Source organism: Girardinichthys multiradiatus, chromosome 15 (genome assembly GCF_021462225.1).
Source record: "Girardinichthys multiradiatus isolate DD_20200921_A chromosome 15, DD_fGirMul_XY1, whole genome shotgun sequence".
NCBI classification, from domain to species: domain Eukaryota; kingdom Metazoa; phylum Chordata; class Actinopteri; order Cyprinodontiformes; family Goodeidae; genus Girardinichthys; species Girardinichthys multiradiatus.
The window spans coordinates 21225777-21253579 of record NC_061808.1 but is presented as its reverse complement, the minus strand read 5'-3'; the positions used below and the strand labels follow the sequence as shown (position 1 = coordinate 21253579).

The 27803-nt window shown below is 39.5% G+C and overlaps 2 protein-coding genes across 6 annotated transcripts; one reads left to right on the top strand and one right to left on the bottom strand.

Moving 5' to 3' along the window:
* fez2b (fasciculation and elongation protein zeta 2b) lies at positions 1 to 22098 on the top strand. Of its 4 annotated transcripts, XM_047388000.1 has the most exons (11): positions 1 to 388; positions 6508 to 6616; positions 7024 to 7155; positions 9664 to 9808; positions 10653 to 10780; positions 11768 to 11917; positions 12124 to 12204; positions 13473 to 13548; positions 13643 to 13708; positions 14872 to 14899; positions 15251 to 19323. In XM_047388000.1, the coding sequence occupies exons 1-10, from the start codon at positions 84 to 86 to the stop codon at positions 14880 to 14882; spliced, it is 1203 nt and encodes a 400-aa protein (XP_047243956.1). In that variant the 5' UTR covers positions 1 to 83; the 3' UTR covers positions 14883 to 14899; positions 15251 to 19323. The 4 variants fall into 4 exon arrangements, with proteins under 4 accessions (XP_047243956.1, XP_047243954.1, XP_047243955.1 ...); XM_047387998.1 differs by lacking the exons at positions 14872 to 14899; positions 15251 to 19323 and adding an exon at positions 21180 to 22098; XM_047387999.1 differs by lacking the exon at positions 14872 to 14899.
* On the bottom strand, positions 17122 to 25854 carry si:ch211-57i17.5 (usherin). Of its 2 annotated transcripts, none has more exons than XM_047388002.1 (6): positions 25734 to 25854; positions 23677 to 23843; positions 23472 to 23576; positions 22991 to 23062; positions 21191 to 21382; positions 17122 to 21036 (listed from the first exon to the last, which is right to left on the bottom strand). In XM_047388002.1, exons 2-6 carry the CDS (start codon positions 23731 to 23733, stop codon positions 20947 to 20949), a joined length of 516 nt encoding a protein of 171 aa, XP_047243958.1. In that variant the 5' UTR covers positions 23734 to 23843; positions 25734 to 25854; the 3' UTR covers positions 17122 to 20946. The 2 variants fall into 2 exon arrangements, with proteins under 2 accessions (XP_047243958.1, XP_047243959.1); XM_047388003.1 differs by having other exon boundaries at positions 21209 to 21382.
* Positions 25855 to 27803: the final 1949 nt, after the last annotated feature.

Genomic DNA, 27803 nt, shown 5'->3' with positions numbered 1-27803 from the left:
CATTCGCCTTCACAGTCGAGTCTGAAAACCAACACAGCAGAGCACCGCGGAGGACATCGCCGAGACAGGTTCCCGGGGCAGCCATGGCGGCGCCGTTAGCCCACTTCGATGAGGACTGGCAAGACTTTAACGAATTCAAGCCGTCCTCGGAGTCGGCCGAACAGCTGGACCAGCTGAACTCAAACGTGGGCGACCCGTCGGGCCTAGACGACTTCTCCGATCTGGACAACAGTTTCTCCGGGGAGATCTGCAGCTTCAAGTCGATGGAGGACCTGGTCCACGACTTCGACGAAAAGCTAACAGTGTGTTTCCGAAACTACAACACTACGACGGAAAACATTGCTCCTATTAAACCCATCACAGAGGAGAATTACCTGAAAGACGACGAGTGAGTTTTTATTAATTTTCAAGGTTAATGTGTGGTAATTTTTAATCTCACAGCTAGCAACCTTAGCCTCACAAGCTAACTCCATAATATATTCATATAATGCTCACTAAGGGAATCTCAGCTGACAGGAATACAGTAAAAAAAAAGAACAGGTTGACTTTCTGCTGCTTTGTATCAAGATTGGATTAAATGTCGAGAAGCTCCGACATCATCCACAAACCTCTTGCAGTGTTACAGATTGTAAAGTTTGCCTGTAAGGTTAAAAGCAGTGATTCTCAAAGGTTAGGGTGGGGACTGTAAACTGTTAAATCCAAATCACAAAAAAAAAAAAAAAAGAAATGGCAAAAAAAAACGAAAAGGCAGAAGTGATCCGGTTAATTTTGAGGAAAGGATTGCTGTTAAAACGTAATCAAGGATTAGCAAAAACTATATTATTGTCAAACCTAAAGATGGAAATGTTAGTTACTGACCATGTTAAAGGTGGAGGCAGCCCAAACCATCCACAGCAAAAACTTCCACATATGTGCTGTTTAAAAACGGGCGCCACAATCCCTGTAATCATTTTAAAATAAGACTTGCAATAGACCTCCTGGTTTGGACATGAACACAACCTAGGGGTATGATTGCAAACAGTTGTCACACACATGTCGCATCTGGCTTTATTTTTATTTTTATTTTATAAGTCTAGCTTTGCAACAATAAACTCTATGAATTGTTTTTTTTTTTTTTTTTTTTTTGCTGAAGATGAACACAATGTAACTGCTTGGTATACCTGGCTTGGAAGAGAAACCATCAGTTTAGTTAGACTCAGTTAGACTTTGTTTCAGTCTGTTCTCATTCTAAGCAAGACTGGATGCTTCTTTGTTGCTAAAGGAATTGAAATGACAAGAAGGAACATTTCTGTTTTTTTTTTTGTTTTTTTTTATCAATTATTGGAAGAAAATAGTCTATCCTATAGGTGAAAGAAAGAGGTGTTGGTTTGAAGAACTTTGCGTGTCAGACGCTAAAATTTGTGCACAACTGAGAGAATATAGGTAATAAACCGTCAGTGCAGATATCGCCTAATCTAGACCAATCTAGGCTATGTTGACCTAAAACCTAATCTAGGCCAACATATGAGTCTCGAGTTGATCTCCAGAAATAGTATTACCCCCAAATTGCTAACATATTGTGGTTAATGCTGCTTGTGTTTTATTGAACTAGTCTGAACCAATGTTGATATTAAAAGTAACTAAAAGGGCCAAAATCAAACTTTCCCATGATACCCACCTCATCTAGTCTGTCAAAGACTTCTACTCCAAACAGACTCATTATGATGTATCACACACATGGTGGTATTACAGAAAACTGTTTGCGTCTCACTCGGAGGTGCGTAGCAGTTGTTGGGTCTCATTGGCACTCAAAGGTCATAGCTGCACATTCACATGACAACACGGCATTACAGTTCAGCAGTCAGCCGCGTCGATCGCGCAGCGGGAATAGATGTTACCTTTCTCTGCACGGCTGGAATCACCCTGCATGAATCACCCTCCTCTTGCCCTTTGCATCCAACATTGTGAGACTCTTTGATCTGACTGCATAATGTGTGCAATATGTAAGCTTATACTCCCAATAAATGACATTTCATTAGAAACTAAAACCTCACTGGCTTTAATTTAGATTATGTTAAATGTGTATTGTTACAGAGCAAGGTTACTGTGCTAAGAGTGATGCAAGCAGCATAAATGTTATCATTTCTAGTATTAAGTAGTGGTATTAATATTAAGAAATTTGGCAACTGCCCTTTATCAGATTATGTTACAGCCAAATTAGTTTGCAGTCTGAACAGCATTCAATCATTTTTGGGGTTTTTTTCTAGCAAAGAACACACAAGTACACCTCAGAAAATTAGAATATCGTGAAGAAGTTCAATATTTTTTGTCACTCCTTTCAAAAATCGAAACACGTATATGATTATAGATTCATTACACATAGAGCGAAATATTTCAAGCCTTTATTCCTTCTAATTTTAATGTTTATGGCTCACGGCTAATGAAAACCCAAAACGCAGTGTCTCAAAAAATTAGAATATTGTGGGAAAATTTTTTATAATTTTTTTTGTGGAAATTCCTGGTGTCACATCCTAATCAGTAAATTAATTTAAAACACTTGTAAAGGTTTCCTGAGCCTTTGAATGGTCTCTTAGTCTGGGTCAGTGGGCTACACAAGACAGTCATTGACACCCATTGTAAGCCACAAAGGCTTATTGCAAAGGAAGCTGGTTGTTCAGAGTGCTGTGTTCGAGCATATTCATAGAAAGTTAAGCGGAAGGAAAAACTGTAGCAGGACAATGTGCACCAGCAACAGGGATTGTGAAGCAAAATCCATTCAGGAATTTGGTGGAGCTTCTCGAGGACTGGACTGAGGTTGGATACAGTCCACCTCGGTAGAACCACAGGCTGATCGCCTCCATGTCACGCCACATTAATGCAGAAATTAATGCAAAGGCAGGCCCAAGCAAATATTGAATGCATTGAAATGAACATACTTTTCAGAAGCCTGTAATTTTGGTTTAAAATGTAAATAAAGAAGAAAACTAATAAAGGCCTGAAATATTTCACTCCATGTGTAATGAATCTATTGTTTCACTTCCTGAAATGAGTGACAAAAAATCTTTAACCTTTTTACGATATTCAAATTTTTTTGAGATGTTCATGTACTTTAAGAGAGTGGTCCCCAACCTTTATATCACCGCGGACCGGTCAACGCTTGACAAATTTACTGCGGCCAGGGCTGTGGGGGGTTGAACCGTCATGTTGGTGTGCCCGCTGAGACTCACAAACTCAACAACACGCAGCTGCTCTGTTCTGCATATTTCTGCCATTTTTTAAGGAGCAATAATTACTGTTTGAACTTGATGTGACGCATGCCCATAACTAGAGTTTGGATGGGCTGAATTCCACAAATGACGCCTCCTTTTCATCCATAGAGCCAGTAGAATAAAATTATCCCGTAGTCTTTCACGTCAATCCCACCAATCAGGAAGCAGAGGCCGAGACTTCCGGTGACTCCATTCTGTAGGGTGTGTTTACTTTCTGATTCAACTGCTTGTTGTTTTAACTGTGTTTGGTGTTCGTAGAAATTGTTTATATCGGCTTTTAGCCAAGATTCTGATGTTTCAGAGGATACCACACATGTCTATGTTGCAATAAACATAGGGAAAAAAAAACCTGGAGCTTCCCCCGTTTGCGGGGAGGTGGGGCCTAAGTTTAATTATTTCTTGTGTGGCCCAGCACCAATTGATCCATGGACCGGTATCGGTCTGCGGCCCGGGGGATGGGGACCACTGCTTTAAGATGTTTTAATTGACTTTAAATTAAAATGTATACTTTAGATTTCTTTTGCAAGGCTTTCAGGAAGTTGTGTCTTAGTTCATCTTCCGTATTGGTGCTTTTAACAAAGTAGACACGTGTGAAGCTGCTTCGTGCCAAAAGTCTTTTAGTCTCTATTATTTTGGGCTCCTGCCAAGAACAAGCAGACTCTCGGTTGCAGTCCTGGGAGTCTTAGAAATCTAGTTTGCTATGAACTTAAAGCAGAAGGACATTTACACTTAATTATTTTATTCATCACAAGTCATGTTGTTATTGTGATATTCACCATTAATTCTGCATATTGCATGTGTTTCTAATATCTGCAGCCTTATCGCTGTAATCATGTACAGTTTGTATCGTATTATAAATTGCTAATAATATGCACTGGGAATTTTATCATGACGGTCATAGAAAGTGGTATTTTGTTTCATCCTGATAGTGAGTTCTTATTATTACGACATTCTCCTCCTGAAATCCTGCATAGATGTCAAAGTGGTTGTACATATCACAAGGGTTTTAACAGAAATAATATTAGAGTTTAGGAAAATGTATTTTGAAGAGGTTAGATGGGAAAACCTGCGTTTTTAAGGGAAAGAACATGAAGGAGGGTATGAAATAACTGGGCAGCTGCCTGCCAAAGCCCTACAATCGACGCCAAACTCAGCAAGAGTCTTTTCTGGGTGGCTGCATTTACAGAACGTGCCCTGCTCCTTAACAAGCTCCACTGAAATACTGCGGCTGAGACGAACTGCAGGATAACAAGGATGAAGTTTATTGACCTCACTTTGGAATCACATTATTTTAGAGCCAAATCCTGCATGCAGGTTCTGATTTTTACCCGCATGGCCAAGATATTATCTGTACAAACACATTCTAGCACGTTTCTCAGATAAATGAGTAGTGAGTCGGAGTCAAAACAAATAAATCATCCCGCCGACGCTGTAGCCGACGGCGTGTTTTGGCGGCTGTTCGCGTGCCCGAGACACGGTCACTGCTCGGGGCGCACAGCGTTTCCTGCCAGGCTTTGGCCTATTTAGAGCAAGCCAGCGGCTCGCTAAGCAGTGCATGAACACTTCAGGGAGAAACATGGATGTTATATAAATGCTTGTCCAGAACATTGTAGAGCCACTGTGACACATGGGTTCACAGCATCCATCCATGCACAATCAGAGCCAAAAGTACAAAAACGCACTTGCCTGAGCACGTGAGTCCTACTGTCTTTGCTGATTATCTTCAGGGTTCCTCAGTATGGAATTTCCTTTTAGCAGTTTACAGGTCTGGAAAACTATGGTAAAAAATCAGTGTGGAAAAACATTTCAAACTTTCTTCCATGTTCTGTCTTTTTCAAACAGAAAAACTGGATTTTATAAAAATGCTACATTTACATTAAATGCTTTAACTTGGATGTCCAAATGGGTGCAAATAGGTCTGTCTCTGCTTTTTAGTGTTTTTATTGCATTTGTAGAGAAAAGGGTGGCCTGTGTGGTTAATATGAGAGGAAGACAACAGTCCTTTTTGCAAAACTTAATGCTGTTCAGACATAAACTCATATTTCACTTTAAATATTAATTCTAGGGATGCAAGATATCTCTGCGTTAATGTCGGTATCGGCCGATGTTAGTCATTTTTTAAAGTATCAGTATTCGTCCCATAAGTAAAACTGGGTTGATATCAATAATGTGTTTAATTTCATTTTGTAGCTGTTTGTGTACGCGTGTCTAGAGGGGGAGGCGGTTGGCCATGCGGTGTTTGTTTCGGCATGTGACGGCGGTAATGATGCAACGCAGGATAGTGAGCTTTTTAACTTAAGCAGGGGATGGATGGATGGATGGATGTGTTCCAGTCATCTATGATTAACGTCAGAATGTTTTGAGTTAAAGGGCAGTCGCTCTGTTCCCACGTAGGGTTAACTCGGTGATAGTTACAACAAACAACACGCCACCGAGCAGTTTTAGCATCTATCATCGGTTTACTGTTATTATTACAAAGGACTGTCTGACTTGGCACCCTTAACTGTAAAAAGGTTTTCAGTAAACACACATCTACCTGTTCCTGACTATCTTTGCATAGTGTGGCGGGGACATGTGCGAATAAAACGCGAATGTTCCTGCATCAAAAAGTTCAGATGTTTGTCTTTAAATGTTGCAGTACTTCATGACTACTTTCATAGCACCATGCAGCACCTTGCAGTGCTCAGATCTGTCTCTCCTATACGGCTGTCAGTCTAAGGTAGGGATCAGGTAGGGATGAGCCTCAGCTGAGCGAGCCAATTGGGTCTGAGTTTAAAGGTTTAAAACACCCTGATTGTCAAATTCCACTGTTGCATCTGTGTTTTCCACATCACAGAAACTATGGGGACATATTTATAAAGTGGTTTGGCAAATCCACATGGATATACTGTAAAAATGTATGGGTATTTTTGGTTGCATATGGACAAGAGTTACAAATACCCAGTATTATCACCACACTTCTACAGATACTAGTTAAAGCTGGTTTCTATGAAAGCTCTGTTTTTTTTTTTTTTAGCCTATTCTTCCTGCTATACGCATCTCACGGGTTAACTTTAGCAGAAACGACACGTGTGATTCAGAAGACGTTGATGTGTGTGTGTGTCTCATGTAGCAGCAGGAACATAGTGAGGGGGTGGTCAGAGAACAGAAAGCGGTTCTGCCACGCACTGCTGTGTCACGATTAAAAGAGAAGGAAGCAGCCTTTGTCCTTTTTGTTTAGCTTGAAGCTTTAACTCTTCTTCTTTCTGCCTTCTTCCAGGGTGTGGAACGCTTTGACCAGTAACTACGGCAATGTGATGCCCGTGGACTGGAAGACGTCCTACACTCGCTCCCTTCACCTGCCTGCCCTCAAGCTCACAGAGCAAGGGGTACCACGCACACACAATCTGTCGTGTAGTGTTTCAGTGTCTGCACAGTATTATAAATGATACCTAACAGATGGCACTTGATGGCCTAATCAAGGAGCTTAGTTTTGAGGACTCTGCGTATCGATGAGAATCGATGCATCTTAACTTCCTTATTGCAGACTCCTTTTCTGGTCTGGAAGCCTTTTTGTTCTTTTCTGCTTCTCATCTTATTGCAGAAAAGTGGCAGCAAGTCTCAAAGTTTCTATTCTTGTCAACAAAGAAATAAAAGGAAACCTAAACCAAGCTTATTTGATATCAATCTTTGGTTGTTTATGTTTTTACTTGGATTTAAAATCCAGTTTAAAGTCTTGTGGCATCTTTTTTTTTTTTATGTGTAAATCTCTGCTCCCCACATGCGCCCCCCCCAGGGACAGAAGTTGGATAACCGGTCTTTGGATCTGTCCGAGGATGACGACGATGAGGAGCTGCGGGAACAGCTGGATATGCACTCAATCATAGTCTCCAGCATTAATGAAGAGCCTCTCTTCACTGCTGAACAGGTAACTAACTCACACCCTTCAAACTGGTATATTCCTACGAGCTGCTGGTCATTCCACCCTACGTCTGCGTCAACCCAAACCCACTTCAGAGGCTATTAGTTTCTGCACCGACCAAGGATTTAAAGCAGTTTTATATTGCAATATTATATATTTTATTGATCATCTACTGTAAGGAAATACAGGTATCAATAAATAACATCCACCTACAGGAGTGGATTACTACCTAGTGAGCTATACAGGTCCTTCTCAAAATATTAGCATATTGTGATAAAGTTCATTATTTTCCATAATGTCATGATGAAAATTTAACATTCATATATTTTAGATTCATTGCACACTAACTGAAATATTTCAGGTCTTTTATTGTCTTAATATGGATGATTTTGGCATACAGCTCATGAAAAACCAAAATTCCTATCTCACAAAATTAGCATGTTTCATCCGACCAATAAAAGAAAAGTGTTTTTAATACAAAAAACGTCAACCTTCAAATAATCATGTACAGTTATGCACTCAATACTTGGTTGGGAATCCTTTTGCAGAAATGACTGCTTCAATGCGGCGTGGCATGGAGGCAATCAGCCTGTGGCACTGCTGAGGTCTTATGGAGGCCCAGGATGCTTCGATAGCGGCCTTTAGCTCATCCAGAGTGTTGGGTCTTGAGTCTCTCAACGTTCTCTTCACAATATCCCACAGATTCTCTATGGGGTTCAGGTCAGGAGAGTTGGCAGGCCAATTGAGCACAGTGATACCATGGTCAGTAAACCATTTACCAGTGGTTTTGGCACTGTGAGCAGGTGCCAGGTCGTGCTGAAAAATGAAATCTTCATCTCCATAAAGCTTTTCAGCAGATGGAAGCATGAAGTGCTCCAAAATCTCCTGATAGCTAGCTGCATTGACCCTGCCCTTGATAAAACACAGTGGACCAACACCAGCAGCTGACACGGCGCCCCAGACCATCACTGACTGTGGGTACTTGACACTGGACTTCTGGCATTTTGGCATTTCCTTCTCCCCAGTCTTCCTCCAGACTCTGGCACCTTGATTTCCGAATGACATGCAGAATTTGCTTTTTGGACCACTGAGCACCAGTCCAGTGCTGCTTCTCTGTAGCCCAGGTCAGGCGCTTCTGCCGCTGTTTCTGGTTCAAAAGTGGCTTGACCTGGGGAATGCGGCACCTGTAGCCCATTTCCTGCACACGCCTGTGCACGGTGGCTCTGGATGTTTCTACTCCAGACTCAGTCCACTGCTTCCGCAGGTCCCCCAAAGTCTGGAATCGGCCCTTCTCCACAATCTTCCTCAGGGTCCGGTCACCTCTTCTCGTTGTGCAGCGTTTTCTGCCACACTTTTTCCTTCCCACAGACTTCCCACTGAGGTGCCTTGATACAGCACTCTGGGAACAGCCTATTCGTTCTGAAATTTCTTTCTGTGTCTTACCCTCTTGCTTGAGGGTGTCAATAGTGGCCTTCTGGACAGTAGTCAGGTCGGCAGTCTTACCCATGATTGGGGTTTTGAGTGATGAACCAGGCTGGGAGTTTTAAAGGCCTCAGGAATCTTTTGCAGGTGTTTAGAGTTAACTTGTTGATTCAGATGATTTGGTTCATAGCTCGTTTAGAGACCCTTTTAATGATATGCTAATTTTGTGAGATAGGAATTTTGGGTTTTCATGAGCTGTATGCCAAAATCATCCGTATTAAGACAATAAAAGACCTGAAATATTTCAGTTAGTGTGCAATGAATCTAAAATATATGAATGTTAAATTTTCATCATGACATTATGGAAAATAATGAACTTTATCACAATATGCTAATATTTTGAGAAGGACCTGTATTGGTTCTTTGTGAGCATTTTATGTAAATCCATATTTCATGAAAATACTTAAGCACAAAAAATAAACTTATCAGACAGGAAGTTTCTCTTTCATTGAATAAAAAAAGTGTCCCAACATTTGACTGGTAGTGTATATCCGCTCCAGCTTTGATTGATAATCCTGATTTCAAGTTTTCTCCTAATATATAAGTCCCTCAGCTTCTTGGCTATTTCCCTAAATGGGATTTATGACACATAACCAAAACAGGAGCTGGACATCATGTTATCTGTCAGATTTGCTTCATTAAGCCTTTTTTTTTTTTTTTTTTCAGAGCTCAGCTTCGTTTCTGCATAGATGGAAAACATGTGGAAATATAATGTAACAGTTTATTGTTTTGAATTCATACAGACACAAAGGTCACATCCTGAACAAACATCTGCTGTGGTTATATAATAAACATGTTGACCTCACTGGAACCTCGTTTATTACTATTACGTTATTTACGACTATTTAGTACAAGGTCACTTCTGAAATTCTGATCCTCCTTTACTGCGTCTCAGTCTAAGGTTTCTCACACAAAGATCAGACGGTGGGATAAATGCATGTTGGATAATACAAAACCAAAAAATCGTCTAAACTAAACAGTTAAACTAGTTGATGAAACTTGGCTTCTAGTTGAGAGCTGTGGTGTTGTTAGGTGATAGAGGAGATAGAAGAGATGATGCAGGAGTCTCCCGACCCAGACGACGACGACAAGAGTCCCTCCCAGTCCGACTTGTCGATGCTCTCCCAGGACCTCGGTGCTTTGAAACGATCCGGCTCCAACACGAGCTTTGAGGAACGTGAGTGTACCTGCTCTCTGTCTCTCTCGCGCACACACACACACTCAGGATTTGTGCCCCATAAGGAGCCGTGGGTTCTAACAATGTACTATGTGTTGGAAAACTGGGTCTCACGATATAACAAATGCTAGAGCACACGCACACAGGTTCAGAAATGTTTCTGTTCGGACTCCTGTAGTGTTTTAATGTGCCCATGTGAGTCGCTTGATTGTTATCTGGATAACTGAATGAATTTTATGCTGTGTCCAGCATATGATATAGTTCTTATGTAATCAGTGTATGTGTTGTCCCAAATGTTATGTAATGGATTTAAAATCCATGTCTCAAGTCACATTTATTTATTGAGCCCATTTCATTTTGTTTCATTAAAACAGCAGCTCAAGCTAAATAGAAGCAAGTACATAGAGATTAAGACAGCATACAGAAGTATGATCCCATAAAATCAGAAAGTGAACAAAGGAAAAATAGTTAAACAACAGATGATAAGAATTTCCATAACCAAATTCATAAGCCTGATTAAAAGCTGGGGGAAATAAGTGTGTTTTAAGTCTGCTTTTAAAGACACTGTAGAAACTGATCTGAGGTGTTGTGGAAGATGCCTCCAGAGGACAGAACCATAATGACTAAAAGGAACCCAGAGTAGATTCTGGGTATAACAAGAAAGCCCTTACTAGAAGACCTCAAAGGCCCGTCTGGGATACAGTTTATGAGCATCTCAGAAAAGATTCTAAATTGGATCAGTGTGAACTGAACATTTTAACTTCGGGCTTTTTAATCTGGTTTGTCCTGCACCAAGCTTCCTCTCTGCATAAGATTTCCCTTTACGCCCTCATGTGATCCACAGGGCTTCGCCAGCTGTCTGTGTCAGAGCTCACCCGGACTCTGGAGGAAGTGGAGGGGGCCATCCGTCGCTATAGCGAAGAGCTGATCCAGGCTCTGGCGCTGCGAGACGAACAAGACTTTGAGAAGGAGGTATTTCAATCTAGTTTCAAAATCAGATCAACCAGAAATGTTTGTAGAAATGTACAAAAGCAGAGCAGCTTTGAAGCAAACAACGCTGTGCACACGTCCTTGGTGACAACGGACGGCAGCGCTCTGCCTTCTGTGACTGTGAGGTCCTAATTTTAGATTTATTTCCCGTAGCCGTGAAAGTATTGGCATCTTTAAAATGCTTTTTTTTAATGAATCGTGCAATCAGATGAACCTTTTTACTAAGTAGCTTCCAGCTGTAAATGTATGAATCACCAGGAATAACTCCAGTGTTTTTATCCTAATGTTTCATGCTGCCTTGACTGCGTTACTAAATAATAAAGAAAAGGCAAATATTTCTATATGCTATGTTTCTGTGATCAGTCCAATCTTGCAAAAGTATTCATACCCTGTGATCTTCTCATATTTTCTCCTGCTGCACCCACAAACAGTGTGTTTATTGGGCGTTTATGTGGCTGACCAACACAACGAAGGGCATAATTGCAATGCGGAAGCAAAGTGATGCATGGTTTTCTAAATGTTTTGCAAATAAAAATCTGAAAAGCATGGGTTAGAATTTCTGTTCAGAGCCCCGTTGCTCTGCTACCCTCTCGATAAAATCCAGTTCAGCCAATTACCTTCAGATGTCACCTAATTAGTAATTATGAAAACCATGTATAATTGTCCTTCCTTTTCACAATGATGTGCTACTTATTGTTGATCTGTCACATAAAATCCAACCAGTTCGATGGTGTAATTTATGGATCCTTCTGCCAGGTACTGCACACAATCTGGGGAATGACCGTTTCTTCTTTATGTTCAGATTTTTTGTAGCTTTGCCATGTTAATTAATCTGTTCTGCTAATTGAAATAAAAGCTTCTAAAGCTTTGAAAAGTATTAAACCAGGATAATCATTGTTAATTTAACTCCTCCAGCTTTGTGTTTTCCAAAACCCCGTCGAGATGAAATGAAATGTTACGTATGCGCAGGTGAAGAACAGCTTCATCTCGCTGCTGATCGACGTACAGAACAGACAGAAGGAGCACCGCGAGCTGCTGCGCAAGAAGAAGAAAATCAGGAGTGTGAATGTGACGGGGCCCAACGGCCAGCGGACAAACACAACGCACATACCAGGCACGGTGAGTTAGCAGGCAGCTGTTTGTAGAAAACATCATGTTGAAGGGTAATGATATAGACGCACGCTGTTTCCAAGTTAGGAAAAGAGATGCATGACCTGGTCGGAGAGTAGTCACTTTATCAGCACCAGCCTTCCTTCCTGTCCTAGAGACCCTCCTTATCTTTTGTCAAATCTGCTTTTTTTCCTCTTTCCTCTCACTCCTTGTAGCTCCTCACTCTGGAGGGACTTTCCAATGTCATTCAAAATGGTCTCCGTCAAACTTTTGGCCACACAGGAGGGGACAAACAGGTGCCCCCTGCTTCTTTCTTCAAGCTGCAGATTCATTTCCGTGGAGTTTTTTTTTTTTTTTTTTTTTCTGTTTTCTACTCGCATGCACTTTATTTATTTATTATTATTATTATTTTTTTTGTTTATAACCTTTGTTCAGTTTGTCTCATTGTTAGAGTTGATTTTACTGTCATTTGCCTCCCTTTTTTTTAAATACCGTACAGTGCCTTGCAAAAGTATTCATACCCCTTGAACGTTTTGTCGCGTCACACCCACAAACTTCATTGAGAAGATTAGTGGACCAACAGCATCATGATGACTAAGAACACATTAGAAAGGTCAGGGGGGAAGTTGTGGAGAATTTAAAGCACGGTTAGGTTATAAAGCAAGATCCTAAACATTCAACATCTCACCGAGCTCTCTGCAATATGTCATCTGAAATTGAAAGGGTATAGCATGACTGTAAACCTACCAAGATATGGCTGCCCACCTAAACTAAAGACTAAAGCAAGAAGAGCATTAGTCAGCATTAAGCAACCAGTTGGCTCATGGTAACTGTGGAGGAGCTGTAAAGATCCACAGCTCATGTTGGGGGAGATTGATGACAAGGGAAATATTTGCTGTGCACTCATATCTGGCCTTTATGAAAAAGTAGCGGAGAGAAAGAGGTTGTTGAAAGGAACCCGTAAGAAGTCTTGTTTTCAGTTTGCTACAAGCAAACATGTGGAAGATGTTGCACTGGTCAGATGAGACCAAAATGAAACTTTCTTTGGCCAACACGCAAAAGACTGTGTTTGTTCACAGAAAACGGTCTCTACACATCACCCTGAACACAGGATCGCTACTGTGAAACGTGGTGAAGGCAGCATCATGCTGTGGGGAAACACCAGACAGAGGCTGCAGAAGATTAAAAACTGATGAGAATTGATGTTCATAGATGCTCTCCATCAAGCCTGACTGGACTGGACCTGTTATGTAGGAGAATGAGCAAAAATGTCAGTGTCTATTATACACTGGGTTGGGTTGGTCTGTCACTTAAAATCCTAATAAATTACATTGAAGTTTGTGGCTGTATGGTGACAAAATACAATCACACAGTCATTCTCTATTTACTGTATTTAAACAGAATTGCCCTGCTTTATTTACTACAGAAATCCTACTTGGACCGCACTCAAACTGCATGTTTCATAACATTAACACAACACTAAGCCTTTTTGTTTGGTCCACAATAAGTTGGTGTATTTTTCATAGGGTCCCATGTTTTGTAATTGAATTTCTTTCGTCTCTAGTATCTGACCACGGTGATCCCGTATGAGAAGAAAGCTGGCTCTCCATCTGTAGAAGATCTCCAGATCCTCACAAAGAGTGAGTCCATGAACAAGAACATGCGAGTTTAGTCACCATCTCACACACTTGGGGCCTAAGAAGGAACTCTTCTAACATTTTCTCTCCATATCAGTCCTTCATGCCATGAGGGATGACAGCGAGAAGGTGCCGGCCCTCCTAACAGATTACATACTCAAAGGTAAACATGGCTTCTACATTAAGGCTGTTCTAGGTCACCCAAGCAAGGCAGTAAGGAGAAGTAAAAATATACTGCAATAATCTCAGTAATATGTTTTTATGTGTGTTGTATGGTCTAATTTACTTTTTTTAATTAACGAAGTTTAATTTTTAACCTTAAACCCATGAGGCTAATTTGTAATCAAGCAGGCATGAGATTGAACTAAAATGTTCAGTCGCATACCTGCCATTCAAAAGCCTATTTTATACTCGTACACAGTTTGATAGATGTGCTATAAAGAAGCTATAAGTTTCAATGGAAGTGATTGGGGAAGGTATTATAGTTCTTGGATACAGGTCATGCACCTGATGTCTCACCCTGTGGTTGCGCCCAGTGAGTGATGAACAGACCAGTCATATTGATAGCAGATTTCAGCAAAAGTATGAACACAGGAAGTGGAAGTATATTGAAGAGGAACTGCTAAGCAGTCGGTTGCATGAACAAGCAAAAGGTTTTACAAACTTAAAATGAGCAGAAAGAAAGCCAAACTTGCTGACGCAGTGCGACAAGAACCCAGGTCCAAGTAGTGTCACATTGAACACAGATGCTTAACCTTTAGGCATCTGCCGTTAAAATCTCTTGAATACAATATTTTCTAGAATATGATCATTTAAGCCACGCATGCAAGTGATTAGGAATGCTCTGATGTCCCCAGCATCGATCCAATCTATTTAAGATCTGGCATTTTACCAGTACCAAGTCACTGTGTGATCAGTCAGTGCATTGTGTAAACAGAATAATCCACCACATTTCCTCATTATTGTGTAATCTACATCAGCATTGTGAGTTGACCCATTTAACTTGCTCGGCAAAGACGTTAAGCACACCTTATTCTTTCTCCGTGCTGCTGAAGTGCTAGGCTAACATGAGCATGTTTTCATATGACTCATTGATAATTGGGCCCCAACCTTATATGTGTACACAAAATAAACAGCAAATTTGGTCTCCTGCTTCATAAACATCTTGCTTTGAACATCAAAAAATTTAGTGACCAGAGTTTCAGCTGCTTTCTTCACAACTTTCCCAGCCAGATAAAACCATGTTGAGCTTTAACACTGAATGTGTCTGTTGTTGACATGTACCTTCCTTTTCCTTTCACCTGTGCTGCGCTGTCCTTCGGGTAGCTCTCGTATGAAAGCAGAGGAGCCTGAGGTTCGTGAGGTTAACTCATTGACATTAAACGCCTCATCTTCCTCCCTGTCTGCCCAACATTCCCTTTAACCAGAATAATCACGCCTCTTTCGCTCTCTGCTGTGGTGCCAGTTGTGCTGTATGGTGCTCTTAGCTGTGCTTCACCCACTCTGAAAAACACAAAAGAGCATAATTTATTCTCACTGCGAGCTTGTAGTAGCAGCTGTTCATGTGTTTGCTTCTCACCTGTAATCAGGGGATTCCTCGTCTCTAACCACACATTTCTCCCGGCCGTAGCTGCTCTACCATACTCCACACCTCTCCTTCGTGTGCTACAGCGTTTCTCACCACCTGTTTTCTTCTTCTCCACAGTTCTTTGTCCCACATAAAGTCAGAGGCAAGACTTTTGTTTCTTCGGAGTCAACCAGCAGAGGAGGGTTTTGCCCGTTTGGAAAAATGCAGGAACTGATTGAAACCCAAACCGTTTCTTCCTTCTTTCTCAGTTTTCCTTGTGGTACTTTCTACTCTACCTCTCTTCTGTTCTTTACTTCTGATATGACTCTAGTCTTTGTAGTTTTTCTTTTTAAGTTCTAACATTTTAGCATTTTTTCATCATCTTGTGCTCCATTCTTGTATATTCTGGCTATACACAGGTGCATCTCAATAAATTAATTTGTCATCAAAAAGTTTATTTTAGTAAGTCAATGTAAAAGAGAATATTTTATTTGATTTTATATGTATTTATTACACTCAGTTTTATATTTCAAATGTTTGTTTCTGTTAGTTTTGATGATTATGGTTCTTAAAACGAATGAAAATTGACCCTCCATAGGATGGGTATGCCACAAAAGATTAATGCTGAAGAAGCTCACTGTTCAGAGTTCTTTATCTAAGCATATGAATGGTAAGTTGAGTGGAAGGAAAAACTGTTAGCAAAAGGTGCATAAGCAACAGGGGTGACTGCAGCTTTAATTGAATTGTAAAGTAGACCCAAAAGAAGCTTCAATCGAGTATTGAGTGCATTAACTGTAGGCTATTATCTTCAAAATTAGCATAAATAACACTTGAAGCATATCAGCTCTGTGTAATAAATCTATTTAAGCTGCTGAAATAAAACAGACCTTTCGATGACACTTGAATATATCGAGATACGCCTGTGATAAATCATGTGTGGATGCCAGTAATCAGTGTTAGCCTGTTAGCACTTCTTGATTTGCCAGGTGCTCTTAAAAAAACAAATGGTCCTTCAAGGGCCCTCAGTGAGGGAAATGCAGTCCAACCAGCCTGCTTTGCTTATCAAATCCACTTGTCTGCTGCTGCATGACAGGAAAAAGAAATCCTGGTAGAATCTGTGAAAAAGTGCCGGGCATCAAGCATCCATCATCCTCATTTATTGCATGATTTTACGTTTGGCTGTCTCAAGATCAAAGAGAGCGGTCTTTTAATTTGAACCCTTTTATAACGGTTGCATGTTAGTTTCAGGGATACGCCGTGTGAAGCTGAATGTTTAAATTGAAAAGTTTTCTATTTGACTGAGAGAAATTGCACAGTTTGAGGATTTTTACAGTTTGAAAACGGACAAAAGTGATCAAAGGCATAAAAACATATTTTTGGATAAGAGATTTTTAGCAAGACAAGGTACTTTAATGATTTCATAAATGTTGTGACGTCAACCCCAACAAATTCACCACCTCCACATAGGATTATTTCACAAGTCTGCAGATTCCTCTTGTCATTGGTGGAAAATAATGTATTGGTAGCTAAGATAATGTGTTTAAAGTTTACTTCTGCGTTAATTGTTGTTCTATCGTATAGGGTATCTGTATTTTAGTTCTTTAGCTTTAAGATTATGGGGACAGTGAGGTTGCACTTTATCAGTGACCTGACGGTGTAGAAGCAAACCCCTGCAGAATGTAGCGCAGAGTGGATCTCATCAGCACGCAATGTAAAGTTTAGTTAACATGAATTCATTTTCAATGACCTTTCCTCTGGTTTTCCAAGAGAAACGCCACTGCCTGAAACATAACACTGTATTAAAGTCAACATATTAACCGTAGCAGAAATTAACGGCACAGTTTGAGAAGCTACTGTGAAATATTCAAAGTTAACAGAGTTAACATTTAGGATTTAGTGAGGAAATTGAAAATTCTCCATTGAAAGCCTGTAGTATTTTTTTATTTTTTTAGGTTTAGTTAAATTTAGAAGAATCTTATGATAGATGTTTATCAGTCAGAATTTTTGCCAGTCAAGTCAATTGCATTTTCTTCCCTTTTTTTTTTTCTTTTTATATTTTGACCTAGAAAAATCTGACTTAGATTGATCCCCTTTTTTAAATTATGCAACGTCTACATATAAAATCTACATTTTATCTTTAAAATGTGTTTAATTTTACACTTTTCATATCCATCCATAATTTGCAAACTGCCTGAAATGTTGACAGTCAAAGGGAAGTGGGGTCAGTCCAAGGCTGTTTGGGTCCCATGGAAATCATCCCATGTTCTAATATTTATGCTTTATGCATCTAATTTTATAATTATTGAGGAGGCTTGTCCTTATTTTGGCAGTTTTGGTGAATGTGGAGTGGAAAAAGTGGAAAAACCGCTAAGACCTGTTCAACAAAGAAACATTTTACAGTCTGGCTTAAATTATTTTTAGATAATATTGTAACTTCAATTATGACAAATTTTCAGCTTTAAAGTATCCCATTTACAGCTGATTTATAACTTGTTCAGACACATTTACATCTGTAACTCTGACTTTGTTCATGAATTCGTGTGCTCTTGGAGCCTTTTGCTTTTAGGGCCTTAAGCAGCTGCCTGGCCTGCTTATGTCTTAGGCCGGCTGTGAAGTGAATGCAGTGTAATCGAAACCAGTAGTTATGCAGAGAATCATGGGAATGCAATCATACATGATCAGTAGACACAAGTTGTTAAAAAGTTCAGATCAAGTGTAGCTTAGATCTCAGGAATAGCCATCACTGTTGGTACTTAAAGTTCTTGTTCTGGTTGGTAAAACAACTCAGTTTACATCAGTAGTCTTTTCAGAGTTCCTATAAGGACAAGATTCATGTCACCTGCATGATGATGAAACATGATCAAAGATACGCTCTACAGGAAAGGTCGCAGGAGAAGCTTCTAGTGCATTGGCTCAGGTGGAGGTATGTGTTGGGGTTGCAGTTGTCTCTGCTTTAGTTACCAAAGTGGATTACACTACATGATACTGCCCATACTTTCCTGGAACGTAGTGTGTACTTTATGGAACTTTCTCAGAAAATGCTAGGTACTTTCCAGAAACATTTCTGGAACTTGCCAGATGCTTTAACGAAACTTTCTAGTTACCTCCCTGGAACTTACTAGGTACTTTCCTGGAACCTAATGGATACTTTCTGGAATGTACAAGATACTTTCCTGAAACTTCCCTTAACTTGCTGGTAACTTTAACTTAACCTGCTGGTTAATTTCCCTAAACCTCCTGGTTAATTTCCAGAACTTAGTGAGCACTTTGTTGCAAAATAACTAGTGAGCTCCATGAAGGTTTAAGGAAAGTAGCCTGTAAGTCCTGGGAAAGTACCCAGTAAATTATCAGTCACCTCATACTACAACCCGATGCTTTGAAGTACCCAGTCAGGTCTGGGAAAGTAACCAGTAAGTTTAATAAAGGCTCCAGGGAAACTGGGCTTGTACTATGAAGTGCTACCAGAATGGGAGACTGAGAAGGAAATTGCTTCAACAGATGGAGTGGGTGTTGGGGAAGGTTGCACATCAATTTGTTAAAAAGGAAATAGTCATTTTTATTGTTTCAAAATAAAAGCTTATAGTGCTATGTTTAAATATTTGTATGTGACATGTTTCTACAGACGCCAGCTATTTACAACCCAGCATGTGCTGCATGCACTTTACTGCTACTATTGCAGCAAACATTTCCACTGATTAGTGATTTGTTTACAGACATAATTAAATATCACACTAAAGGGAAAAGTACATGTTGCAGCAATATCAAGAAAACTGGGAAGCAAATAAGCATTTATTGTTTTTTAAAGGATAAAGGATTTTTTAAATCGTAAATCAAATGCATAAATGAAAATTGTAAATCTATCAGCAATAGTTTAAAAATGAAATGGCTTTTAGCGCTAAAGTCACTGAAGGATCTCAGGCCGGGTTAGATATTTATATTTGTACACGTCGAACAAGAACAAAAAAACAAGAGGCTGCCTTTGTAAATGCCTGAAAAAATATTTTGTACATTTATTAAACTTGTGCTGTTCCTAAGCGATTTATGTCCCTGTCTAGGGGGTTTTATGTTTACTATCTCATGTGGTACTGCAGTATATTAATTTATTACGTGAATGTTTTGTAACCATGATATTGACTGTAATGGTGCAATTGTTTTGTGCCGACATTATTGCATTGCAACATATTTCAAGTAAAAAGAAATTATGTATTTAACCACTTTGACTTGTGTGCTTTACTTTGTGAAACATACTTTTGTCTAATTATCAAGGGTATTCATATATTTATACTTTGTGTGTTATGTACTCAAATACACTAGTTGGCGAAAATAATTGCGTTAATCTATTTTATTTTTTGGTCAATTAGGTTTCAGGAGCCAAGATGTAGTAAAGTTATTTTTTATGACTAATATTGATGTCAGGTTCAGAAGAACAGCCACATAAGAGTTTGACTGTTTGAATGTTGAGCTGAGTGCTGTGGTGCATGTTGAAGACCATATCTGACGTTTAAACCTGTTTTTCATGCAGACTATAAGTTAGTGGTAAACAGTTGTTTACATGTTATCCCAAAGATGGACCCAAGGTTATCAAGCAGTGGTACACCGTCGCCCTCTTGTGGTAAACAGAAGAAAATTGAATGTCATTAACTTTACAAGTTGAGCACGCTGAAATATTTTGAACTTCCAAAATGCTTAGTAGGATAACTTCTATATCAGTCATGATATCCAGATAGCTAAAAGTGGTTACAAAATCTGTGTCAAACACATCTAATGCTGTGGCCATTTAAACAATCTGACCAAGTTAAATTTCAGCCTCTTCCAAATCCATCGAATCATCTGCAAAACCCCATTGAGGAAAAATGGAAAAACCCTACCTTTATGTACATTATTTAGGGTATATACATTTGATGATTTATTTAGTGTGTATATATTTTCTTTTTTCAAAATCACTGGTACCGCACTCAGCAGCACCCTTAACAGTTAATGCAACTAACATTTTTGTAATCTGAGTTACTTTTTGCCCAGATGACAGTTATGACTAAACATCAAGACTAAATTGTCTCAGCAACTAGTCAAAATGGAAAAGACAAGAAAACTTTGCTTTGTTTTTTTTTTTATATGGCAGATGTCTGTGTTGCTCTTTGTAAATTAGAAATGCCACAGACACGGAGGATAGTAAGAGAAAATCTTCCTGGAAGTCCTTGTTGGAGTACAGCAGTCTTTCCTGATGTGGTGCCAAAATGTTCATGTCTCCATGAAATTTGTACAATAAAAAAACTAATTGGTGAGCTCCAGCCCTTTTTGCGTTTACATAAATGTGTAACCTTTTCTTAACTCTGTTATGACTTTAACTACAGGAGCTTGCCTATGTCAGATGAGATTATGACTGAGCTTTTGAGAAACAGACCTTCTTGGCAGGTTGGGTGTCAAACAAAAAAAAATTAATATCTGGAAAACCACTTCATGCCCACAGTTAAGGACAGTGCAGGTATGTGATGCTGTGGGCCTGTGTCTCTTCCAGAGGCCATGGGAACCTTGTAGGCATGCTTGCCATTATGATCTTTGAAAATATCTCCCACAGGATTCTTCTTGTCACTGTTGGATTTCTTTAGATGCTCTTCAAAAAGAGGTCCAGCTGCTTCATTCTTCTCAGTAAAAGGAATTTTCTTCCAGTTATGTTTAAATCTAAGAAACATCTCATGTTCTTCTTGTTCCCCTGGATCTTGTGTCTTCCTTGTGTCACTGTTTTGAAATGTCTCAGGATGACTGATGCAGTAACCTCTGGTCAGGATATTGAACCTCCTGACTGAGCTGTGAGGACCTAAATGGTTGTCATCAGGTCACAGATTGGTGTCTGTGAACATCGTGTGCTCCTTCCTCACAGTGCTAAAGCCTTTGATGGTGTCCACAAATTCCTCATCATCCATAAACTGTAACACAAGGGAATAAAACATGCTACAAATTGTATTCAGGTTAAAGTGTTTTTCAGGGTTTTTTTTTTTTGTTTGTTTCTTTTGAGTTTTTCCCACCTACATTTCTTTCAATTTTAAATGTTTTATGTAATTCTCAACAGGTTCGGCATACATTTTTGGGGTCTCTCACCATCCCACTGTCATGGGCTGAGATGTTCGGGTCCCAGACATCGTCATCTTCTGCGAGAGACTTCCTATCTATCACCTGGCTGATGCTTCGTCGCAGGGAGTTTACACTGAGGATGCCCAGTTCATCCCCTGCGTCGATGTCTTCAGCGGGCTCGCATTTAGCCTCCAGAATCTCCTGCAGGCAAAAAAAAAAAAAACAAGAATAAAGGGCCATTTTCTACTGTCATGGCCTGATGTATGATGGCCTATGATATACTGATATTTTTAAAACACAAGTTTCAACGTTTTTAGTAACAAATAAACTTAAGCCGTTTGGATCCTACTCTTTATTCTTGGAGTTGTTTTTGGGCAGCATTCTGAGTTAGCCACTTCCTTTAAAAGCTCATTTTGATTGCACCAGGATGCATTACTGTTGATATAACAGAGCACTGATGATATGCTTGCCTTTCTTCTCCAGAGGATTCTCCAGATGCCCATACCAATCAGATGGCGCATCCATAAGAGAAAATAATTTTGCATCAAGTTCTGCATCCCTGTTCCGCCTGAGAAAGTTTAGTCTGTCTTGAATGTTTTGTTTTTGCAATCCTTCATGTCACAAGGCCATTGGGCATGCAGATGCACACACATCCACCTGCTGCCATTGTTGTGCAAGCTCTGCACTGGTGGCGAAACAAATCTGTAGATCACTCTTTAGTATGAAATAGTCGTGGTGTTGGTTTGGAGGTCCTGATGTCTTATTTACAGCAACTGAACCTGCTTATAATGATGTCTGCATGCTCTGCTTTTTTTAATGGTAATCAGTCTGCAAATTACTGAATGATTTCAGCTGGACTTTTTCATAACTGTCACCTGTGTCTACACTGAAACATTTAATAAATTTAATAAAATTGGTCTAATAGTTTCAATATTTATTTGAGTAGATTTTGATCAGTATTTCTGAGTAGAAATATAAGTGTAACAGCTAAAAGACTTTTAAATAAATCAGTTCAATTCTAGCTAATTTGAAAAATGGTCTTACTCAACTAAAATAGTTCAGTGCTCACTAATTACCAAAATTATTTTGATTATCGGGTTTCTCCACCCATGGTAAAAAGAACCAAAACTTCAGAGTTTGTATGTGATCAAGGCTTTAAATGTTTTGTGTTAAGATTTCATTTCAGACAACTAGCTATCAATTTTTCAATTTTATCTTTGTCCATCAGATGGAGCCATTTTTTCCATACTCAAAGCACATACTGTTTTTATTGTTGTTTTTGTTTATTGTCAATGTTGTCAAAGTATAATATTTAATATTTCCACTCCAGGTTGAAGTATAGGGTTTAAAAGGCTGACTTGTTTAAAATTTAGTTTCAGTCCAATTTAGTTTTTGAGAAGCAAAATATTTTTTCAAACCCAAGGACCTTGTCTTGATTTTTTTTTAAATCTGAAATTGCAGAAAAAATAATGATGAATCAAGATAAATGTTACTGCCATGCATTAAACAATCATAGATCTAATAATTATAAGAAGCCCAATGAAATGTAAATTATAGAATTTATAAATTCTTTTCAGTAAACACCTGTGGAGCTAAGTAAACATCCTGGTTTTCAAATTGTTATAAATAAATAACATTTGCCATGAGTTTTTCAGGGTGAAGGAGCTTTAAAAGACAGACACGCTTAAAAGTTGAAAATAAAATATCGATATATAATTTTTGTTCAGCAGTTTTTGATAATGAATTAATGTGCATCTGATCAGTCTGTACACACACTATGATGTTTGGATGTGTTTGTGAGGCTTTTACCTCAATCTTCATGGAGAAGCCCTTCAGGGTCACGCAGCTGGAAAAGCCAGTAGTGTCGGGCACCGTGTCAAACTGAAACAGAGACAGAATAACACTGGCGGTTATTTAAAGTCAAACGGATGGTGTCAACATGGAGATGCATCCTGTTGCTCATCTTCTATAGAGGCAGCTGTCTGAAGGGGGTTGAGAGGTTCGCAAACAGATTTTCAAACAGTTCAGTGAACACGCGTTCACAAGAAATCAGGCTGCATTGCAAAAGTTATTCATAAATCTAAAACTACGTTTGAGAAAAGTCAACAAGACCAGCCGATGTGCATGTTGGCCTTTTGTCATGACTTTCTGGGGCACTGAAATAGAACAAGGCTATTGTTTAAAAAGTAATACTGAATTTTCTGATACCTTTGTAAGCTGTGATGACCTAGTTTCTACATGGCTTTTGCAGACCAGAGAATGAAGACCCAAGGGAAAAAGCTTTTCTTACCAAGACAGAGTTGCTAGGCGGGTACACAGCCATGGGGCTCCTCTTCTGCATGGGGAGCGCAACCAAAGGAGGTCTCTCCCTCGTGAGGGGGGGCTTATTTAGGGCCTGGTGGAACGTGAAGGAAAGTCTTGTTTCTGCTACAATCTGATGATTTTTCATCTGTTGTGCAAAAAGAAGAGAGCAGAAACAGAATCCAGTTTCTTACCCTGTGAAGCATGACTCCTAACACGATGGCCAAAAGCAGAAGGGCGATGGCTGCCATCACCACGATGAACCAAAGCTCCTGGACAACCTTCTTCTCTCTCAGGCCTCCTGCCCGATCACCACCAACAACGCCTCCACCTCCTCCAGGAGGAGTGGGGCTTGTTGAATCTGGAAGAAAGAACAGTTTCACAAGTGTGTGAAGAGAGACTCGTGATTGTTCATAACTTTGTAAATAAAACTCTAAAAGCTCCAAAGATATTAATAATTGTTAGAAAGTGTTAAACCATCAGATGCAAAACTTAAACACAGGCTAAAGTGTATAAAAAGGGAGAAAGTTGGGCATAAAAAATAACAACACTAAAAACTTTAAAAAATATATACAAAAATATCAAAAATCTGCATACAGTTGTCACCATGTTACATGAACCATTTTTTCTTTTTGCTGTACGTGAGAACCAATAGGCTAATTTCCAATATTTTTCCTGATAAACTGTCTTCTTAGACCTTCTTACCGGTTAGAAATTGGTCTTGATCAGTTTTTCTTCAGGCATATTGAAGCGCTTTAAAAAAACTTTTGGGACTTTGGCTGCGGTTTTACTTCTCTCTGTCCTGTCCTCGTACCAGACCATGATAGGTTATTTTCTTGTTAAATATGGGGAAATTAGCCAGGGGGAGGACAACAACCTTAAAAGCTATCTTTAGCATATAATCTCAGAATCTACCATACTAACTTTCTAGCTCAGGATCTTGTAGCACCACCTAATTTGCTGAATTACTTTATCTCATACCATGGTAGAGATATTCTGGCCCACTTCTCCTCGCAACATTGCTTCGGTTCATTAAGGTTTGTGAACATTTGCTCACGTTCAACTCTCTTATGGTCTTGCCATGACATTATAATCAGGTAAAGATATTACTCATTGCAAAACGTTTCAGCCATTCTGTGGTAGATTTACTGCTGTGTTTGAGATCATGGTTCTGTTGATGACACAGTTTTGGTACAATCAGGAATTCGTAATTGACCTAATGACTGCAAGATGCCCAGGTCCGGTGGCTGCAAATCAGGCCCAAATCATCAGCTCTCCGCCATTGTGCTGGTATGAGGTGCTTTACGTCATGGCAAAACATGTTAACTTCATTCTCATCCATACAAAGGAAGGTGGAAAAAATGGCATTTCATTGGCAACTCTTCCAAACAGTCTTGTTCAGTCTTTTTTTCAATTTTACATGAACTTTAACATTAAAATGCTAATTCTGACTGAGATTTTAGATTTGATCAAAATGTATCAGGGCATTGCACAACTGGAAATTGGAGATAGGATCCACCCATAAGCTCCAGCTCCACAAACTGCCTAAGCTTTTGTTTTTTTTAGAGTCGGTTTTATGTGCTGATGATTAGTTGATCAAGTGCATTTGAAGTTCAGTACCTTGATGTTACTTTACATCTTAAGTCCTGCAGAGAAGCAAGGGTGTACTTAGTTTTTTTCAAGTTACCTTCATAGAAACTCTCTCTGGTAATCCATTTATTGGAGCTTTTTGTCCAACAGTTTTTTTTTTCATAAATCAGGTTAAAGAAATAGGAAACATTGTCTTAGTGAGAAGCAGCCCATATTATCCTGCTCACAACTCATTTCCAAAGTTGTCTGTCATGTGATACAAAATGGATTATACTTTAAGTTGTATAATTTTCTGAAATGTGGTCAGGTTCTGGGCTAAAAAAGCTTCTAAAGACCAAAGATAAATTAGCTTGTAGAAATAAACTTTCTGTACATTATGTTGTACTAACTCTAACACTATCTGAGTTCTGCCTGTTTTAGATCTGAATTCAACACAGTGAGAATGAAAGATGATCATGTGAACCGAAGGAGAGATAACTTTGTAACTGGAGACATACTTGCTTGGATGGCCTTGTTTCTTAGACATCAAAAATGTTACAGTGCTTCGCACTCTGTCACCTTTATCGCTGCGTTGTTGGGTAGCCCCTATACCTGCTCTGAACTGTAAGGTCCAGTAGAAGTGCTGAAAGCGGCTGCATTGACCTGATGGAGTTGGACTCACCAGCTCTGAGGTCCGTGGTTCAGCCTGCGGTGGCGATGCTGGCAGCCCTTTGCTGTGTGACACATCAATCACAAGGGCACTCACCGACAGAAGGTTTAGAATTGCACCTGTAATCCCATCCTGACCTTCTCCTTTTGATATTATGCAGTCAAAATGTGGAAAAAATAGATGGGGTTATTCCTACCTCAAGACCAATAATTCTTCGAGAGGATTAAGAGCTAGAGAGCTTCTAATCGACTGCATGCGTATTCCTGTGTGCCTCCAAAGCTCCCATCACCCCTTGCTTTTCCTCAGCAGTGCCATGGTAACAGCTGGGTGTCAGCTTTCAGTTTACCTGCAGAGACGTGAAACTTGTGGAATAGCATCCCTCTGATACTCCGCTACACAAGTTGTGTATCTGTGTGTCCATTCTCATGAATTTATCAACTTTATGTTCAAATATGTCACAAAGCCTATTCTACCATTTATTAACGACTAGTTAGAACAAATGTGAATGCAAATGAAAATTGATGTTGCAGGTATATCAGAAAAAGCTTGCAGCATATGTAGAGCTGAAATACACTGTTTACACTGTCATGCTTTAAGTCGTGGGACTCTTGTGGGACTAAATGAGTTACTGCATTTACACTATGAATTCTCCCTAACCCGTGTCCCTAACCTACAGGGTTCTACGAAGCTCAATTACACAATAAACTTGTAGCTTTGCAACTCAGTAAATGAGCAGATGTTTTTTTTAGTTAAAGTTGCACAAAGTAGTGCAGGCATTTGTGGGTTACCTGTCGTTAATGTCTGTGAAAGCTGTAACTGATGTAAAATCCAACTTTATTTGTTTCATGCTGCGAAAAACAACAGAAAAGCTTCAGTGCACAGTTGCATCTATAATTACAGCAGTTAGGAAGGTTCATTTTCTTTATCTGCAGTATTTCAGTAAGTACTTTCACTTGAGCCCACTGGTTAAGATGATGTGTCAGGTAGTATGCTGTTAAACCACATGATGGCGGTATGCAGCCATTACTGGACGCATTCTCAGGAGGCGCTGTCCAGCTGAATGTGGGAATGTTATAGTGCAAAGAAAGCTGCAGGGGCCCTTGTGACAGTCTGCAGTTAATCTGGGACTGCAGTCCTGAAAACAGCTGCATGACTGCATGATGTCTTCATACAGGTTTGCATGCTCTGCAGGTACACGCAGCTAGACGATCATGTTTTACCCTTCAGAGTGAAGCACGGAACTCTAAAGTAATGAAAGGGGAAAATGTAAGGCCTTTTGACACTGTAAGTCTTTGGTGTAAATACATTATTTTATCTCTGCAATTCCCTTCCAGACATGTCTTAATATTATCCAATTCTCTACTTTCTGGAAAGGAGTATTTGGCCAGCTGAGTGTTTGACCCTAGTACTACACGTTCAAAGAACTCCTCTTTCTTTTCTTAGTTTTTTTTTTTTCTTCATTAGACCTAGTTGAGATCTAAATTTGGGTCATGCTCAACAGCTCAGCCCTCGGTTGAATGCTTCTTTGTGCACAATATTTTTCCCAGCATGCAAAATACAGCATGGCCCTGTTATTATTCTTAAAGTTTCTGTTCTCAAGGGAATGTAAAGTACAAAACAAAATCCCCTTCCTTTTTGGTGTTGGTCCAGTGTAACATGTTCAGATTTTAGATCAAGAGCCAACATTTCTTCAAGTAGAAACAAACTTTCTTATTATAACTAATGTTAACATAAAACTTTTCATGACCTCTTTGTGGCCATTTCATACTTTTAGAAGAGCAGAGTTCTAAGCCCTGTGGATAAATGAAAAAGGGATGGATAGATGGATGGATGATTCAGAAATCGGAATATGGAATAAAGTCTGTAAATTCAATCATTCTCCACTTATGTAAGCCTGGAAAAGGCTTAGAATCAAATTCCATACCTTTCCATGCTGAGTAGGAAGCCTATGAAGAGAAACCTTTTAGAACTATGGCTATCTGCAGCAAAACAAGGAAACCATAGAAAATTAAACAGATAGCAGTCTTTGAACCTGTAGCCGCTGGTCTTCAGTTCCAACCACCTTTGCTCCATATCAAAGCC

Bases quoted from the DNA above. Each gene is read 5' to 3' on its own strand.
- si:ch211-57i17.5 (XM_047388002.1), bottom strand. From the start codon at position 23,733: ATGGCAGCCATCGCCCTTCTGCTTTTGGCCATCGTGTTAGGAGTCATG. The intron at 23,577-23,676 runs GTAAGAAACTGG...ACGTTCCACCAG, and splicing joins TAGGAGTCATGCTTCACAGG to GCCCTAAATAAGCCCCCCCT. The intron at 21,383-22,990 runs GTAAAAGCCTCA...TTTTGCCTGCAG, and splicing joins GCTTCTCCATGAAGATTGAG to GAGATTCTGGAGGCTAAATG.
- fez2b (XM_047387998.1), top strand. From the start codon at position 84: ATGGCGGCGCCGTTAGCCCACTTCGATGAGGACTGGCAAGACTTTAAC. The intron at 6,617-7,023 runs GTACCACGCACA...CGCCCCCCCCAG, and splicing joins TCAAGCTCACAGAGCAAGGG to GGACAGAAGTTGGATAACCG. The intron at 13,549-13,642 runs GTGAGTCCATGA...TCTCCATATCAG, and splicing joins TCTCCAGATCCTCACAAAGA to TCCTTCATGCCATGAGGGAT.